The sequence below is a fragment of the Meriones unguiculatus genome, chromosome 1 (genome assembly GCF_030254825.1).
Source record: "Meriones unguiculatus strain TT.TT164.6M chromosome 1, Bangor_MerUng_6.1, whole genome shotgun sequence".
NCBI classification, from domain to species: domain Eukaryota; kingdom Metazoa; phylum Chordata; class Mammalia; order Rodentia; family Muridae; genus Meriones; species Meriones unguiculatus.
Window position 1 is genome coordinate 148,254,665 of NC_083349.1, and position 18,979 is coordinate 148,273,643.

At 40.2% G+C, this 18,979-nt stretch overlaps 1 protein-coding gene across 2 annotated transcripts in view; it reads right to left on the reverse strand.

Moving 5' to 3' along the window:
- The window catches only part of Dync2h1 (dynein cytoplasmic 2 heavy chain 1), a 202,259-nt gene that overhangs the window by 60,995 nt on the left and 122,285 nt on the right, over positions 1-18,979 (reverse strand). For both annotated transcript variants that reach the window (XM_021652837.2, XM_021652836.2), the window contains 6 exons: positions 18,803-18,892; positions 13,643-13,708; positions 11,613-11,663; positions 10,338-10,415; positions 4,897-5,028; positions 3,198-3,270 (listed from right to left, as the gene is read on the reverse strand). In XM_021652837.2, the coding sequence (XP_021508512.1) occupies positions 3,198-3,270; positions 4,897-5,028; positions 10,338-10,415; positions 11,613-11,663; positions 13,643-13,708; positions 18,803-18,892 (490 nt within the window). The remainder of the gene's footprint in view (positions 1-3,197; positions 3,271-4,896; positions 5,029-10,337; positions 10,416-11,612; positions 11,664-13,642; positions 13,709-18,802; positions 18,893-18,979) is intronic.

The following is an 18,979-nucleotide window of genomic DNA, read 5'->3' on the forward strand; positions in this document are numbered from 1 at the left end:
GTGAAATAGCCCAGATGAAGAATACAATCAAGTATCTTGTGAATATGGATGGAAAGTATCCCGGACAGGAATGATTAAGGCAGTCGGCATTGGATAGGGGCTGGGAGATGAACGGTAAGGTTATTGAGACAGGGTAGGTAGAAATATCTGCCTGGCCCAAGGTGATAAGGCAATTATAAAGCCTAACAGGTGTCTGTGTCTTATTATTTGTGATAGCAGGTTAAATAATACCGCTGCAATAATTATAGGGCAAATAATAAATAACAATAGTTAGCCCAACGCTCATTTTTTATTTACAACACTCAACTAAACAATGTTTAAAGAAACTGTGGTTACATTTACACAATAAAATACTACTCAGCTATTAAAAACAAGGACATCATGAAATTTGCAGGCAAACGGATGGAACTAGAAAATATCATGCTGAATGTGGTAACCCAGAAAGACACACATGATATGTACTCACTTATAAGTGGACATCAGCCATACAGTACAGGACAACCATTCTACAATCCACAGACCGAAAGAAGCTAAGTTACAACGATGGCCTAAGGGAGGATGCTTGAATCTCACTCAGAAGAGGGAAATAACGCAGACATCAGAAATGGATAAAGAGAGAGAATTGGGTAGGAGAAATGGTAGAAAGGGAAAACCAGTGAGGGACATCTCTGGGACAAGCTGGAGACCTACTCAGGGTGGACTCATGAGAGGATATGGGGGTGACTCTAGCATGACTCCTAGAAATGGGTGATAATGGAGACTGAAGTAGCCACCTCCTATTCCCAGGCAGGTCTTCCAGTGGAGGGATAAGGACACCAACCCATCCACAAAACCCCTGAACCAAAATTTACCCTCCCAACAAGATGTGCAGGGATAAACATGAAGCAAAGATTGAGCGAATGGTCAAACAATGTCTGGCCCAATTTGAGACCCACCCCATGGGAGAGGCAACCCTTGACACTATCAATGATACTCGTTATACTTACAGACAGGAGCCTAAGCATAACTGTCCTCTGAGAAGCTCTATCCAGCAGTGGTTGGAAACAGTTACAGAGACCCACAGCCAAACATTAGGCAGAGCTCGGGGAGTCTTGTGGAAGATTTCAGGGAAGGAAAGAGTTACTGATAGGGGACAAGAACTCCATAAGAAGACCAGTAGCATCAAATGAGAACCATGGGGGCTCACAGAGACTGAGCTACCAACCAAAGAGCATGCACTAGCTAGACCTATGTCCTCTACACATATGTAGCTGATGGACAGCTTGCTCGTCATGAGGGTCTCCTAGCAATTAGTGTGGGGACTGTCTCTGATATGGACTCTGTTTCCTGCTTTTGGATCACTTTCCACTAGTTAGACTGCCTTGTTGGGCTTCAGTGGTAGAAGATGTGCTTAGTCCAAATGCAACTTGATATGCTGGGATGGGTTGTGGGGAGCTCCCCAAAAGGGGAAGAGGGTGGGAGAGTGGGAGCAGGACCAGGACCAGGACCAGGACAGGGACCAGAAGAGGAGGGACGGGGTGCAATAGGGATGTAAAGTGAAAATAAATAAATAAATAAATAAATAAATAAATAAATATTTTATGCTGGAAAGATTCATTTTGGTTTCAGACTGTACAGCTTCTTGAGAGAAGGAATTAAAAAACAAACAACACCAACAAAATCACAGCAGGGAAAACCAAGAAAGAAGGTAGTCCCTGGTTCAAGTGCCTATATGTCTACAAGCTTCTTAAGGCATTGAGAACACACTGTAAGATGAAGCTTGTACCTCCTGTGGCATATGTTGTAGCTGGAAAAGCAATTAATAAGAAAATAACAAAATGCCAGATGTTAATGCAGTTCCAGAGGCAAACAATATGATATGAAAGACAGGAGGGTGAGATGCTACTTTTCCAAAATAATGAGTGAAATCTTCATGTAACAATCAAACAAAACATGGAGGGAGACTACTGGATAAAACTACCTGAGGAGAACAGTGGCTGCCAGTTGTGAACTCGCAGAACCACACTTGTACACAAGTGATGGAGGCCAACGGTCACACTACGATGTGAGTGAGAAGAACATGAAATCTAAAGGGAGAGCAGAAAAGACCACGTGACACTATGAGGATGCTTGGGAAGAGAGATGCCATCAGAAGTTTACACAGAAAAGTCACATGAGTTAAGGTGTCCCAGGACACTCTAGCTTCTGCAGAAATAACTGAAGGTGAAGAGGACAGATATCTGAGGGCAGTCACCTCACTCACAGTACAGTGACTTGACAAAGGGGGCAGGCAGCGGTGAGGGATGAAACAAGCAGATTCTGGAAACACTCTGAAGACACACACACACACACACACACACAATGAAAGCTGTGGAATAACTGAGGTGACATATTATGATGACAATTTACTTAAGTGGTAGCAGTAAACAAATACAGAATAAGATTTAAAGTTAGAACCTTACAAGTAAACCGTAAGGGAGATAGTGTGAGAGAAATAAATTTGACAACTTTTAATCTGAGCAGTAGATGCTACGATAGAAAAATAAAAATGTCTATGTCAATCACACTAAACTTGTGCTGTCTATAGAAACGGCAGACAAGCACCTGGTAACAGGAGCCTAGAATCCCAGCTCCAAGGGCAAGGATTTTGGGTGTGTACCCTGACACCCAGTTGTTTTCATACTTAACAATTTTTACTGAATTTGCTTACAGAAATAGAATTATTTTCAGATGGGTGATAATTTTTTATTTTTTAATTCTTTTTCTCTGAAAGGCTGAAAAAAACTATAGTCTGAAAAGCAAACAGATTGACAATGTTTTGTTTTAGATAGTCTAAAAATTACTAATTTTGAAAGCTATATTTCTGAAGGCTATAGTATCTGTAAATATATTTTATTGTAGTTGTAAATTTTTTCCAATTGAGCCTGAGGAAGTATCTATACAAATTCACCACTAATATTTGAATGCCTTCTTTGTAACCTTTATAACACATAGAAATAAAAAAAAATACTTCCATGAGAAAATAATTTTTAAAAACTCAGTATTTTTACCATACAGTATGTCAATTTATATTAAATTTAATTAAACCATAAGGATGCTATATAATATATATAAAACATATATATTATATAAATAAAATAGTTAGCATAAAATGAAATATAAGTTCAAAAAAAGTCACCCAGGTTGATGGTGTGGATTTTGAAAAGGGCTGTACTTACCTAGAGTCTTACAGGCAAACAGAGCCATGGCACTTTGCAGTCTGTCTGGTCGTAGAGCCTGAACTACAAGAACCTAAACCAAAGTGGAGAATTTTGTAAATAGATGTTTCTCAACAACATTAACTAAACAATAGTCAATGATTACTAATTAATGTTTGCAGAAATACATGAGTAACCACTGTTGCACTGTAGTTACTATGCTTTAAATATCACAATAGGTATGAACCAAGACTTCCTGTTTGTGTCAAAAATTCCTTAAAGCAGTTATGTAAAGCAAGCTTGGGGTGAGTGAGATATGTCTTCCAAATCCCATAAAGGGCACAACATCCTTTGAAGATGGCAGGATGAAGGTTTAGCAGCTGGCAGCTGCCTGCTTGACATCTGAACTGTATTTCTGCTGAGTCCAGATAGTTTGTTTTTTGGTTTAAGCATATCTGCTGAGATAGCATTCACTGCACAAAAAAACAGAATGAATTGGCTTCCATAATGGATAGCTCAGAGAAGAGGACCATTTCCCATGGTGCCAATTTCCAGAGCCATTTGCCCAGTTCAAGTTAAGCCCACTGAGAGATCTTACCACCCTCTTTTGAAATGTAGTTCTCAAAGTTCCCTTTCCTTCACAATAAAGCCTCTCCTTACATACAACTCTTTAAAATAAGTGAATGTATAATCTATACCATTTATAGTTTAGTTGCTTTTTAAAAGACTTCTTTTCCTATCACAGGATCCCTCTTGGACTAGAGGCAGGAAAAGTAACAAGAGGTATAGGGGACACCCACTCAGAAAAGTTCCCAGGGGCTATGACTGGATAAAGTCATCAAAGCAGAAAGTCCTTGCTCAGGAGGGGGACACCAACCCACCCACCAATCTGTACTGCCTACAAGATGTGTAGGAATAAAAGGTGGAGCACAGATTGAGGGAATGTCCAGACCATGACTGGTTCAACTTGAGATCCACCCCATGAGAGAGGCAACCTGTGACACTCTTAATGATACTCTGCTTTCCTTGCAGACAGGAACCTAGCATAACTATCATCTGAGAGGCTTTATCTAGCAGATAATGGAAATAGATGCAGAGACCCACAGCCAAACCTTAGTTGGAACTCAGGAGTTAGGGGAAGGATCCAGGGAGCTGGAGAGATCAAGGACATCAGAAGAAGACCTACATAGGCAAATAACCTGGGACCATGGGGCTCATAGAGACTAAACCACCAACCAAAGAATATATGACGCTGATAGGCCACCTTGGTCCTCAAGTGGGTTCCTTAACAATTGGAGCAGGGGCTAGGTCTGACTTGAATTTGGATGCCTCTCTCTGGATCTCATTTTCCTATCAGGGCTGCCTTGTCTTGCCTCAGTGAAAGAGGAGGCACTTAGTCCTGATGTGACCTGATGTGCCAGAGTGTTTTGGTGCCTGGAGGATAAGGGTAATGGAGGAAGCGAGTGAGAGGGTGGGACTAGGAGGAGAGGAGGGAGTAGGGTTGCTATTTGGATGAAAAAAAATTAAAATTAATTAATTAATTAATGGAGAGAAAAAGATTTTAATAAATAAACTGAGAGGCCTTAAAAAAAAAAGCCCTTCCTTCCACATGTAGATGAAGGTTAACCAACACAATAAAAGCAGAGCGTTTACTTAAGCAGTACAAGAAAAACATCACAGTTTGATTTTTGTTCTGAACTTGGATAACATTAAATTTTACCTGCTGAAATAAGGATACTTTCTTTGCAAGAATGGATGGAAACTCTTGTTCGCACATTGAGTGATGATAGTAAGTACGCCAAAGGGCCATGTCTTCAAAACAGAGGGTCTGGTAGAGACTGGGGAGAGAGATCTAAAATGAAAATTACCACATGTTAGGAGCTGCAACCATATGACATGAATATACCTTATAAAAATTACAAAAGCAAAAGAAACCCTAATATTATAGAGCTTATATAATATTCCTACTTCATGATAGTTCGTCTCATCGTTCATAGGTCAGAAACAGCATGGTGAAATCATCCACATTAAAGGCACTAATGCACTCCCAAGGTAGTATTTATCACTCAACATTCATACAAAATATTTACTGTTCACAAAAAAAATTTGTACTGAGCTGGAGAAATGAATGGGTCAGTGATTAAGAGAGTTGGCTGCTCTTCCAGAGAACTTGTGTTCAAGTCCCAGCACCCACAAGGCAGCTCACAACTGTCTGTAACTCTAGTTTCAAAGAATATGGTACCCTCACAGGCAAAATAGCAATGTACATAAAAATAAATAATTTTTTAAAAGCAATACTCATGTATCAAGAATGTTAGGATATTGTATTTAGTTAGCATTTATACTCATCTGTAAATAATCCTTTCCACTGTTCGTATTTTATTATGTAACCTAAATAAAATTAAGGAATGAAATTTAACACACCTTTAAAGTAACAAGTTTTAATGACTAATTCTAAGGCTTGGGATAATATCTGATAGTTGTCTATTAACTTCAATAACACCTGAACTATAAGTCCCATCACTACTAACAGCACTGCACTGTGTATTACGTAACTGTCCATTATCAGTCAGCACTCGGAGGTGGGCTCTGCAGCACAGTTAGAGCATCCTCTGGCTAGGCATTAGGCATCAGATCAAATAGCCAGAGCTGAGTACCATGTGTAGTGCCACCCATATCAATCAGTAATTTTCTGGTATGTTCTTGGAAGTTTCTTAGTACATAAAATAAGCATCCAACCAATGCCTGGCCCACACTGTGGGCCACCTCTGACACTATTAACCATACTCTCCTATGCTTGCAGATGGGATTCTAGCATCGATGTCCTCTGAGAGGCTCCAGCAGTAGATCAAAACAGATGCTAAGACTCACAGCCAAATAGTGGGCAAAGTGTAGGAAGTCTTAGTCGGGGCTGGGGAGGAGAATAAAAAGACCTGGAGGTGACAAGAGCTCTACCAACAAAGTCAACTACCCAGGGCCCAGAGGAGCTTGCAGAGACGGAAGCCCCAACCAAGGACCATGCATAGATTGGACCTAGGCCCCCTAACAGATGTAGCAGGTAGGCAGCTCAGGCCTCAAATAGGTTCCTTAGTAAAGGGAATGGGTAGTGTCTCTGACATGGACTCTGTTGCCCACTTTTTGATCCCTTCCCCTTGGTGGGACTGTCTTGTCAGGCCACAGGAGAAAAGGACATGCTCAGTCCTCTTGGGACTTGAGCTACAGTGGGTTTAGTGGGGGTGGGGTGGGGCACTCCTCATTTCTGAGGAATAAGGGAGGGGAAAAGGAAGAGAAGGGGGAACCAGGAGAGGGGGGAGGGTGCTAAAATCAAGATGTAGAGTGAATAAACAAATAAATTTTAAAAATAAGTGTTTGTCATTTCTTTGATGTTAAAGAAAACTGCAGCTGCAATATAGTTAAAGACATAAGAGAAGATCTGAGTCAAGGTTATTACAATGGGAAGATACAAACACACTGTTAAATTCTCAAAGCAACTCAGAAAACACAATATATATAGACAAGAATAAACAGTAAAAACTGAGAAAACTTCAGAGGAAGGGAAAGATTATGGCTAAATGAACTGAGTGGGACCCTCTCTCAACCAGGCCAAGGTAAGATGGCACAGGATATCATGACTCATTTGATACAGAATATGGGAGAATTCTGTGAAAACAACAGAATACTGGTCACAGGATATTTTATCCTATTGTGAACCCCAAAATTATGAACTGTAAAACCCTGATTCTTGTTTGGGTTTGGTTGAGCCCTAACATGCACCTTTAATCCAAGAGCTCTCTGTATACCTTATCTAATAAAGTTGACCCAAAGTCAAGAGTCATAGCAAGAAACCAGCTGACAGGGATTGAGGAATAGGAGGGGACTTTGAGTTGAGGGGTATTTAAGACAGAGTGGAGAAGTAAAAAAAGGGTTTGGTTTTGTTTTGATTTGATTTGATTTTTTTACGTCAAGCTCTGGCTTTAGCTCTGGCTTCAAATTCTCAGCTGGCTTTTTTGGCTTTGAACTAGCAAGCCTTTTGATCTTGGGTTTTGTGGCCTTGGGTTTTTCCACCTTTTCCTCCTGGGCTGTCAGTTGAACTATTGAGCCTTTTGAGTTTTTTTCCATTGGACCTGAGCTGAGAAGGAAGGTCAGCTGAGTTTTTTGTCTGCCTCTCTGGGCTAGCAGGTTTTCACCCCAGCATCTGGCTCCTGAGTCTTGATAAAACAGAACAGTTGGTATTGTCATTTTTGTCAATAACAACAAATGGCACCCAGACATCAAGCTTAAAATAATGAGTAATGCTGTACAGGTGATAGCAGGGTGCAGAGATAGATATACCATTTCAGGATAGGAGCATAAGGCTTACTGCCGCTGCTACCACTTGTTTCATTTCCACTTTACTCTCAGAGGGGATTCTCTGGTTTTACTTCACTGTCTTCCTGCATTCCATTTTAAAGAAGGTTGAGAGAATGATTGAACAATTAGAAAGTATTGCAGAGTTGGCAATGCAACTAGAAAATTTATAGGTAAAAGTTGAAATACTTGGAAAGCAAAAAGCATCATTGCTAAAGGGAGAATACCTGGTAAGAGCCGGAATTCTCAACTGTGGCCCAGCTCAACTTTCCCTGTTGAGTTCCCATAGCCTCTAGGCAGGCTGGGGAGTGGGAGGAGCAAAAGGCTGTACAGGCTGAAAGGTTAAAGGCAAAAAGCCTGTTTCAAGAAAAAAGGTTAATCTTGAGCAGACTGAGCTGCCAGAGGAGCAGCCTCAGGTTAAGAGATTAACACCATTAGCTTTCCCAGTAGCCACCAAAAATTTTAATATCGAAATACTGAATGCAGCCCCAGAGCTTAAAATGGCTGGTCCATTAACTCTAAGAAAAATGGTAGGTTCTGCCAGAGAAGAAAATGAGCCCTTTCTGGCAGTACTGGGTTCTCTGCAAGAACATCTGGCCTTTAGGATCCTAGCTCATGGTTCAAATGCAAAAAGCATGAGTCGATCCCACCAAGAACAGCCAAAAGTTGTAAAGTTATAAACGGAAGTATTGATCCAAAAGGGTTTGGTTCCCTGATTATCACCTTTTAAGAGAGCAACAGCAATTTCGTTTAGATTAAAAGAAAAGCCATTTGTGGATATAAACATGTTTTTGCTTTTGTCCCAGGTGTGGGATGTAGGACTGATTAAGATGGTCCACAGCAGCAGAGTATTTGCCTCATGTGGGCTTCAAGAGGAGCTCTTTGCCAGCTGTAACGAGGACTCTGGAGAGAGAATAAGTGCCAGAGCCCAGAGAGTGTAGAGAACCAAGAAAGAACAAGGCTGCTGCTGCTTCCCTATTTTGGCTCCTGCTGCTCTTGTTGCTTTGAGACAAGAAGTTGGCGATCTCCTGAAATGAAGATTGGACTGGCTCAAAGAACCTGAGTATCAGCAGGATACTAAGAGAACTGTGCACCCTCTCCCACTAACCTATCTTCCTGGTGTTGGGGTGTTGGAAGGGATTGGGGTGGAGTAGTGAGAAAAGAGCAAATAAATGTAAATAAAAGAGTTTTAAAAACTAACATCTACATACACAATGAAGTTCACAGATAGTCATAGAGGAAGAATCAGCAGGTTGATTTATGCTAGGTCAACGAAAGTTCATTAACACTATAATGGCCTATAATCAGCTGAAGTGAATAATCAATATATTCAATAAATTATATAAAGAGAAATCCACTCATTTTATCAAGGAAAAAATTATGGGAAAAAGGCATATACTGTAGTGGTAAAAAGACCCCAGACTATGAAGCAGGAATTTCAGCTTTGAATCCCGTCCTCACTTCCTCAGCTGCTTCACTGTTAAACCAATTCCATCACCACAGCTACCTCTTGGTATTGTCAGAACTATGTAGTAAGATAGCCATCTTTAACTTCTGCAGAATGGCTCAGAGTGAACCACCAATAATTGCTGTTCATCTTTACTGTTCACTCCATGAAGGGAACAAACTTTTAGAGATACTTTTTTTCTTATCTTTTTTCTTTTCTTTCTTTCTTTTTTTTTTTTTTTTTTGTTGATGTTTGTTTGTTTGGGTTTTGTTTTTTTTTTCTCTTTCAAGTTTTTTTCTTATTTACTACAATTTATTCACTTTGTATCCCAGCTGTAGCTCCCTCTCTCGTGCCCTCCCAATCCCACCCCTCCTCCCTCTTCTACCCCTATGCCTGTTTCTAAGTCCACTGATAGGGGAGGTTCTCCTCCCATTCTATCTGGCCCTAGTCTATCAGGTCTCATCAGAACTGGCTGCACTGTCCTCCTCTGTGGCCTGGTAAGGCTGCCCCCCCCCTTCAGGGGCAGATGATCAAAGAGCCAGCCACTGAGTTTATGTCAGAGACAGCCCCTGTTCCTCTTACTAGGGTACCCACTTGCAGACTGAGCTACCATGGGCTACATATGTACAGGGGTTCTAGGTTATCTCCATGAATGGTCCTCAGTTGAAGTATCAGTCTCAGAAAAGACCCCTGGACCCAGATATTTTGGTTCTGTTGGTTTTTGTTTTACAAGACAGGGTTTCTCCTTGTAGCCTTGGCAGTCCTAGACTTGCTTTGTAGACCAGGCTAGCCTTGAACTCAGAGAGATCTGCCTGCCTTTGCTTCCCTGAGTGCTGGGATCACAGGCATGTGTGCAGGCTTTGTCTTTCATAGGCAGATAACAAAGACACATTTTTGTTTCATCTCTATGAACACAACACCTTGGGCTGAGCAATTAACAATAAGCTGAAGGAGGAAGATACCACAGTACTTCTTTGTCATTTTAAACAGATTTTATGTTCTTCTTGCAGAAATATCAGCACTGATATAAATAGTTGCACATACAAAACGTCAACAGAACAGAACAGAAATATACTCTCCATGGGAGCTGGATGTGGCTCACTGGCTCAAGTGTCTGCTCTGCAAGCATGAGTTCAGAACTCCAGAGCACACAAAACAAGCCAGGCATGGAGACACATGTCTGTAACTCTAGCTCTGCGCATCAGACACAGGAGGACCCCTGTTCCTTGATGGCCATTCAGTCTAGTCAAATGCTGGGATCTAGGCTAAGAGACCCCCATATAGGCCAGAGCATATGTGCACAGACAAACAATACACAAACACGTACACAGAATTGTTTTCCTTCATTTGTTTTTCAAGGGAAATACCTTTAATGTTGCCACTGCCCAGCTTCTTTCCTGATCTATCCAAGATGGAAGCTGATCACGAATTCTTTGTTGAGAGTCCTTCGGTAAAAGCAATTTTTCTTAATTGGTAAAATTCATTTGGCAAAATTAAATAAAAGCAACTGAAAAGCTATTTTTATCATCACAATTTTGAAGACAAAACATTCTATATACTACTTCTTTATATTTAATGATTCATCATGAGTCTCTCTAGGCAGCACTGGTAGAGAGAAGCCCATTGAGATAAAACAAGACATTCATTCTTATTGTGCTTAACCATCCATGAAACAAAAAAACAAAACAAAAATGTCACCGGAAACTGTCATAAAACAGAGGTCCTTGTGCTCACAGGTAAGCCACAGGGGAAGGGGGACTGTTAGTTCACAGGGTTGCCGCAGGGTTGTTCCTTCCCAGGAGGAAATGTGCAGCCTGTTATCTAGCCACAAAGCTGCATTTTAGCCTGGGACCTTTACACCCACTATGTTTCCAGACCCTCCCAAACCCTTCCCATCAGCTTGTTTTTCCACAGTCACTCTAGAGAGACCACCTTTAAGCAAGCTGTCACAGGTACTTTACAGATTCTCAACATATTCATGCCTGATCTTTATATTGTTACTGTGTTCCTCAAGAAGATTTGTGCATGCTTTATTATGCGCACAGGATTGAGTTAATGATTACGGGAAAAGCTCTCACCAAATTATACTGTGCTTAAATATGCCTAAATCAACTCAGGGTCACTGGCTGCTGAGTCCTACTGAACCAAACTGCCCCCTTGCCTCCCATAGATGTTACTCTGCTGCCTCAGCCCTCCGCAATGACACAGGTTGTGCCGTATTTTCAGTACATCATTTTCAAGAATATTATGTGTTATTCGGGCAAATATAAAATTAATTTAAAAAGCTGTATGTTTTTATAGACTTTTAAAGTTTTAAAAAGTAAATTCAAGCTTCAGTTATATAAGAAAGAATTAATTTTTCTAAAGATTATAACATTTTTCTTATATATAACAAAATACAAATTCTGTGAAAAAATAAGCAATGTTAATTTCTTAATATTTAACATTTTTCTCCAAAATTCTAAGTTTTCAAGGTCTAAAAATCTATTAAGCCAATTTTATAGTAAAGAAACACAGGTCAGGACATTTTTTCCTAAAAAAGTATAATTTCAACAACAACTTTAAACTCCTGTGACACAACTGAATTTCATCAAGCCAAGGCCAGAACTCTTCCCTAGGAGAAAAATGACACTTTAACTCACAGCTTTGCGCAGCATGTCCCCAACAATCACTCCTGTGAATGTATCCCATTCCTGGTGAATAAAACACAAACAACGTCAGAACACAACCAGCCAACAGCACTTTCCTCAGCTTCCTACAGGACAGCTTACAATGCAGCTTCCTTAGAACTTGGGGACAGCATCTCCCACTTTTTCAATCAGGCCAGCTTTAGGAAGTCATGTGCCAGTACAAAATATGCATCAAACCTACCAGGGCCAATTGTATTATGACAGAAATGTATGTTTACTATGTATGGCAGGCACACTCATCATCTAGACATTTAATTGATTTTTTACTAGTACTCACTAATACCCATGCAGTGAAGTCGAGCAGGGCTAAAACTTGTTTTTGCTGGGTAAAATTAAGAAAGGTATTCCAGGAAGGCATAATAGTGCATATAAGGCCTGAAAATATACTGATAGTAATTTTAACAATTACATAAAAGATAGCTAAGCTAATAAAAATTATTAGAACAAAGTTAACAAATTCAGGAGGAAAAAGTAAACAAACCACAGTATGTGGAATTAGAAACTAAGAGAGAACACAGGAAGAACTATGAATGGTCTGTGTTCTTTAACTATTTGTCTTGAAAACCTAATAGATAATTAAAAACTGATTAAGTACTGTTAGAGAGTAGTACATTGAATTTGCATTCTTTTAGTATCCTTAGGATATTCAATTATCCTCTATGATATTTAAACAATAATAAAAAAGAAAAACAAGCACAATTCTTTTTCTTAAAATAAACACAGCAGAAATTAAAATCTGTACACCTAAAGAAATTAATCAACAGGGAGGACTCTGGATAAAATGCTCAATCCCCATCCTGAAAGGCAAAGAGGATGGCCATCAAAGGAGGGAGAAAACAGGGAACAACTTAGGAGCCTGTCACAGAGGGCCTCTGAAAGGCTCTGCCCTGCAGACTATCAGAGCAGATGCGAAGACTTTTGGCCAACCTTTGGATAGATTGCAGAGAATCTTATGAAAGAAGTGGGAAATAGTAAGATCTGGAGAGGACAGAAACCCCACGAGGAGAGCAACAGAACCAAAAATCTGGGCACAGGGGTCTTTTCTGAGACTGATACTCCAACCAAGTAGCACGCATGGAGATAATCCAGAACCCCTACACAGATGAAGCCCATGACAGTGCAGTCTCTTAGTGGGTTCCATAGTAATGGGAACAGGGAATGTCTCTGACATGAATTGATTGGCCTGTTCTTTGATCACCTCCCTTTGAGGGGGGAGCAGCCTTAGCAGGATACAAAAGAGGACAATGCAGCCACTCCTGATGAGACCTGATAGACTAGGATCAGAAGGAAGAAAAAGAAACCCTCCCCTACCAGTGGACTTGGGGAGGGGCATGCGTGAAGGAGGAGGAAGGGAGGGATTGGGAGGGGAGGAGGGAGAGAACTACATGGAAGCATACAAAGTAAATAAAGTGTAATTAATAAAAATTAAAAAAATAAAAGGATAAAGATGTAAATAAAAAAATAAACACAGCAGAAATGGATTAATTTAGTTCCCGCTCAAGTAAGTATCATGAGTATTAGATAGTATATGACAGACCAGAAAAAAGATGGGCTAAAAGGTTTGTGATAACTATGCACCCCCCACCCCTCCTATCATTTATATGCTGACCCTTATAAGTGAGCAGAACTGATGGATAATGGAGTTGTGTGCTGTATTACCACTTTCCCCTTCCCAGCTGTACTGCTTAGAATAGTAAAGTCAGGAGGCTTGCTCTTCTGGTATCCTCAGTAAGTGGGCCTGGTTCATAGCAGTGAAAATTTCCTGGTAAATTATTTAGATGTCTTTCCTTTTGCTACCCCATAATCCTGGGTATACATCAGGGAAAAAGAACTGGAAAACTGCATCTTGCACAAATCACTTAGAAAATATTAGTAAATTTTTATACAACTTACAGCCTAAAATCATCACTACCCTAAGAAAAATCCTGTCTGCTTTTTAATTTCTCCATAGTTCCATATTTCCTTCCTTCAATGCTACTTACATTTTCTTGAAAAAGTTCAGGATTCATACCTCGAACAAAATGCAAAGCAAACATCAACTGGTCAGCCTGCAAACAAGAACAGGGTTACACTTTGCTATTTCTTAATATAAAGTTAGGGTGATATGGTTCTGTATTCTCTCTCTCTTTTCTGCCAATAATAACAAGTGCCTTCCGGTTCTATCTACACAGAGCAAGCCATATGCTCAAATCATCTCTTGATTAAGAGAATAAATGTGAACACACTATTAACAGGGAAATAAACACACAACTTTGATGTCTTTATCACTGTATTATCCCCATGACAGGTACATATCTATACACACACAACTCACAGCGTTACAAACTTACTAATCCTTTTTTTGCCTTTGCTCTAAGAGAGACCATTGCAGTCTCATCACACTACAGAAAAGAAGGACGTCACTGACATTTTATGAACCTCTTATTATCCACTGGAATCTGTAGGCCAATGGGAGTAATTACTGAGTGACACTGGCTGAAAATGTATGGTCAGTAGGGTGAGCAGCTGATCCTTCTCCTTGCCCTCTGGTTACAGGCACCCCTCAAGTGAAAACCAAGGAATCACAGTGTCACACATCCTTATGCAAAGTTGACACATGCTCTAAGCAGGCCAACCACAAAGGTGAAAATGGCTGAAGAAATCATTCTTTGTTGTCTTCTGGTTGTGTAGATATAATAATGAATCCGGTAGCCACATTACTTAGCAAGGATGTCATAGAAAGAACCATAACTCAGGAGTGAAACAAGAGCCTTAATGTAAAGAAGAAGACAGAGCATGAGGACAGCATGGGAACATCATTCCAACCAACTTCAAGTCAGATTACAGATGAATGAATCAAACTAAAGATTTGTTAAAATCTTGGTTTTTAAAAATTTTGCCACCATCCAAAATTGAGCAAAGATTTTAGATTTCTAAAATTTCTCATCTACTTTACTTATCAGAACAGAAATCTTCATCATTTTAGCTAAATGCCAATTAATCTCAGTATGTTTGGGTTCTGTTAGAAACTATTCTGATATATACAAAAACTCAATGAATTCTCTATATGATTCACTGGCTGAAGGAAGGAAGATAAACAAAAGATGAGTAGGACACTGTATGGTTTTCATTCTGCCACATCCCATTCAATTACGTACAACACTCCAATAAATACTTAGAGAAACCCGTTGGATTAGGCTTACTGTGGTGTGAGTCTTTATAGAATGTTACAGAACAAGCTCATGTTTGTACTAAGTGTTTGTTTCATTGGCAGTCTGCTGCTCAGTAATCTTAAGCATGAAGTAGAATCTTTCGAATTCTAACTTCAACACTTCAACACACTCTGCACCCAAGTAAAGAAAAATTCATTCTAAATCTCTCAACTTTGTGCTCATATAATGTGACAAGCACCAGGCTCCTGGCACCTGAGAAACAAATCCCCATGGCAAAAGATGGCAAAAGATAAGATGGCACAGAACTCAAGTCCTTGCCCTGGGTATGCAGCTAAATCATTCATTTTAATAGGCAACACTATGCACATTTATGATCCTGTGAGAAAAAGAGTGGAAGGGACACAAAACAGAACACTCCAAAATCATCTAAGTAGAAGAAAACTGTCCAAATTATGAAGAACCACTTCAATAGATACTGATTATAAAGTCTCCGAACACCCATCAGAAAGCAGCTACATCTTTAACACAAGAGTGTCAAGTTTACAGTCATGAGTTATTAGTAATAGCTTCTTCAAAAACAGCAACTGCCTGAATTTTACCTAATGAGCAAATTCCTGGAAAGAAACGTAAGGTAAACTATACAAAAAATATAAAAGAAAGAAAAAATCTTTTTTTCTCACCCATTGTTCTTTCTACATCTGATATCTTTGACAGAAGCACTGCATGAGGAAGAGGAAAACTCAAGACACATCTTCCCAGAGCTCCCCTGCAGAGACGCCCCCCAGAGCTCCCCTGCAGTGACTCCCCCCAGAGCTCCCCTACAGTAACCCCCCCAGAGCTCCCCTGCAGTGATCCCCAGAGATCCTCTCAGAGATCCCCCCAGCTTCTCCTAGAGCTTCTTCTAATGCTCCCAAATGTTCTACCCAGAATGTCCCCATGTGCTCCTCCCATATCTCTTTTCCCCAGTAGTCCCTGCAAGAGCCACACTTGGTGTTCCCCCACCCTCCTCTCCAGAAGTCCCTAATTCTCCCCTCCATCCTCCCAGTGCTTCCACTAAAGCCTCCATGCTCCCCTCCATCTTTCCAATGCTTCCACTATTGCCTCCATGCTCCCCAACTCTCCGCCTCAATGCTCCCCCAATGCTCCTCCCAACACTTCTCCTCAATGCTTTTCCCCAGCTCTCTTTCCCACATCCTCTCATCACAGCAGAAACCTCCAAAAACAGTTTATTTTATCCCAAAAGATCGACTACCAAAAGCACATGCATTACTTTTATGTGGTTTTATAGTATGATAAGTTTGGGGAAAATAAATATGTAATTATACTTTTCATGTAAGTGTTCAGAGCTCCTGAAGAAGGTGAAATGGCAGGCAGTTTTCTCCACTAAGTTCAGTTTATTAAAAGTCAGTCATTTTCTGCTCTAAGACAATGTGCATTCAGTTTGATGTGACCTGAATGCTAGTTCATCTTATGCCTAGAGTCCACTGTGGCCACACTGCTGTCAGGAACATGACAGTAGAACTGCATGACTGACTGCTGACTGCTACAAACCCAGAAAGTGTCACACGATATGAAGCCACTTGTATTGCCATCAATACTATAGTCTAAGCTCTGAGAAATCTATCTCGTAGTTTATGATTGATATAGTTCTGCAAGTTTCATCATTACTCAGACACTATGGAACCCTGAAATCATGCTCCATAGTTACATAAATGAATTTTATAAAACAGACATTTTTTCGATTAAAAACATATCTCAGAAATTGTAGATCATGATGACATTTCTATGACCTGTCAATTATTCACAATAGATAAGCATTCCTAAAGGCAGTCAATGAGAGACTCCAACTGCACACTAAGATACTGAGTCGGGCTTCTCATCCTCTTTCTTACTATGACCAAAGGCTAATGTTTAGCACAACCTGAAAGTATTTTTAAAGGGTAAAGTGAATTGAAAGAAGCAAGCCTCCATATAGTCTACTGAAACATTAAATTATCTTGTTACTAATACTGACCCTTCGCAATTACATTATAAAATATATGACATGGGCATTAACACAGCAAAGAGCCTGCATGATTGCAAATAAGAATTGCAAACTGAAATACAAAGATACAAGATTATTAGATTTTTAAATCTAATAATCTGTGAAGTGAATAAGGTGGATGTTTATGTTATCTTTAGTTTTAAAATATTTTTTCTTAAAAACTTTCTACATGTATCTTGATCCCATTCACCCCCAACTCACTCCCATAAATTCCCCTCAGCCCCTCTGCAACATATAGCCTTCCCAACTTTACTTCCTCTGTGTTGTCTGTGTGTGCATGTGTGTACCCCAGATTGATATACATACAAAGAAAAAGGTGCCTTCAAGTATTTGTAGCTAAGAGTAGGAACTATTTCAGACATGTGCATGCAAACTTCTATACAAAAATATCTGGTACAATTAAGTCAAATTTAAAACGTATGAGCTTTGGACAAAGAATTACATTTCTATCTAGAAACTGCTGAATCAAAATACTTACTTAAGTCTGTACCCAAAGATGAAGGTGCTAAACAGAGAACCCACTGTTCTCGTTCACTACAGCCAAAATAGGTTTGGCTGTAGTGAATCCTACCATCATGCAACAGATGACACATAGGGCATTATCTGACCATCCAAGTCTGAAAACCAAAGTGCTCCCAGGCTAAACCTTTCAGTCCTGACAGAACTTCACAGTAAAAAATTTCACACACGCCTGCATGTACTAAGTGAGAATCAAAATATAGGCATACCAAAAATATTGTGTAAAAAAAATAATAATTTTAGGTTCAAACCCAAAATATTTCACTATTTATATATAAGTATTCCCAAAACCAAAAATGCCAAAATGAAACACTCCTGTTATACATAGCATTTTGGAAAGCGATCATCTAAACCCATGTGACACTGTCCTAGATCACACAACTGTGACAATAAGTAAGGTGTTTGCATCCCACAAACACCTGCAGGGGTGTGAAGGAGATTGCCCCCACTGGTTGATATGGTTTAACACTTGGTTCCTCAGTTGGAACAACTGTTTGAGAAGGCGTGGCCTTTTTGGTGGACTGTGTCACCGGGCTTAGGCTTTAAGGTTCCCACGCAAACCCCACGCCATTCCCAGTTAGCTCTGTCTGGTCCCTGCTTGCAGATCAGATGTAAGCTCTCCGCTACTGCTCCAGCACCAGGCTTGTTGCCTGCTGTCATGTTACCACATCATGATGTTCATGGACTCACCCTTACTGTAAAGCTCCAATTAAATACTTTCTTGTTTTGTGTTGTGTGTTTCTGTTTTCAAGTGTTTTTGTTTTGCTGTCCTGGAATTGCTTTGTAGCAGAGGCTGGCCTGGAACTCAGAGAGATCCACCTGCCTCTGCCTCCCAGAGTGCTGAGAATACAGGTGTGCACCAACATGCCTTGCTAAATACTTTCTTTTATAAATTGCTGGGGTCATATTGTTTCTTCACAGCAATAGAAAAGTCACTAAGAAAGACACTGGGTACACTAGGCAACACTAGGTGTATCTGGATACACCGGATTTTCACAAATGAGGAGAAAGGTGAGGACATGTTATTAGCATCTGACAGAGGCCAGGGATAGATAGCGAACAACCTCACAGGCAGAGAACTGCTACCAACAAACAAAGACGTCTCCAGATGACGATAGCCCTGAGGATGACGACCTGGGCTGGATAACGAACAAACCCCATATTATCCATGGTTAACTTCCTTTTTAGTAGCTACACGACTGCACAGAGTGAAGGCAGCTAGCCTACCATTAACTCTCCCTCCCTACCCTGTCCTTTTCCGCCCCACCACATTCTGGGATGTGGCATGAAATTATACTTAGTAATGAACTGTATTCTAGAAAACCCCCCACAGCTCTCAGGCTCAATACGTTCTGAGTGAATACGCAGGCATGGAACTGTCAATGCTAAGACAAGGGAGTGAGGAGGAGCTTGTGGATGAATCTTACCTTGAACAGGCATCGACATATGTATTCATACACCATATGCTTCAGTGAGTTGATGAGACAATGGATTCTCTGTTCTGTACTTTCAGAGTCCTGAATATTAGAAATGGAAAATCCATTAAGAACTTTAGAAATATTTACAGATGTTTTATAGGTGGATCACTTTTAAAAGCAAGAGAG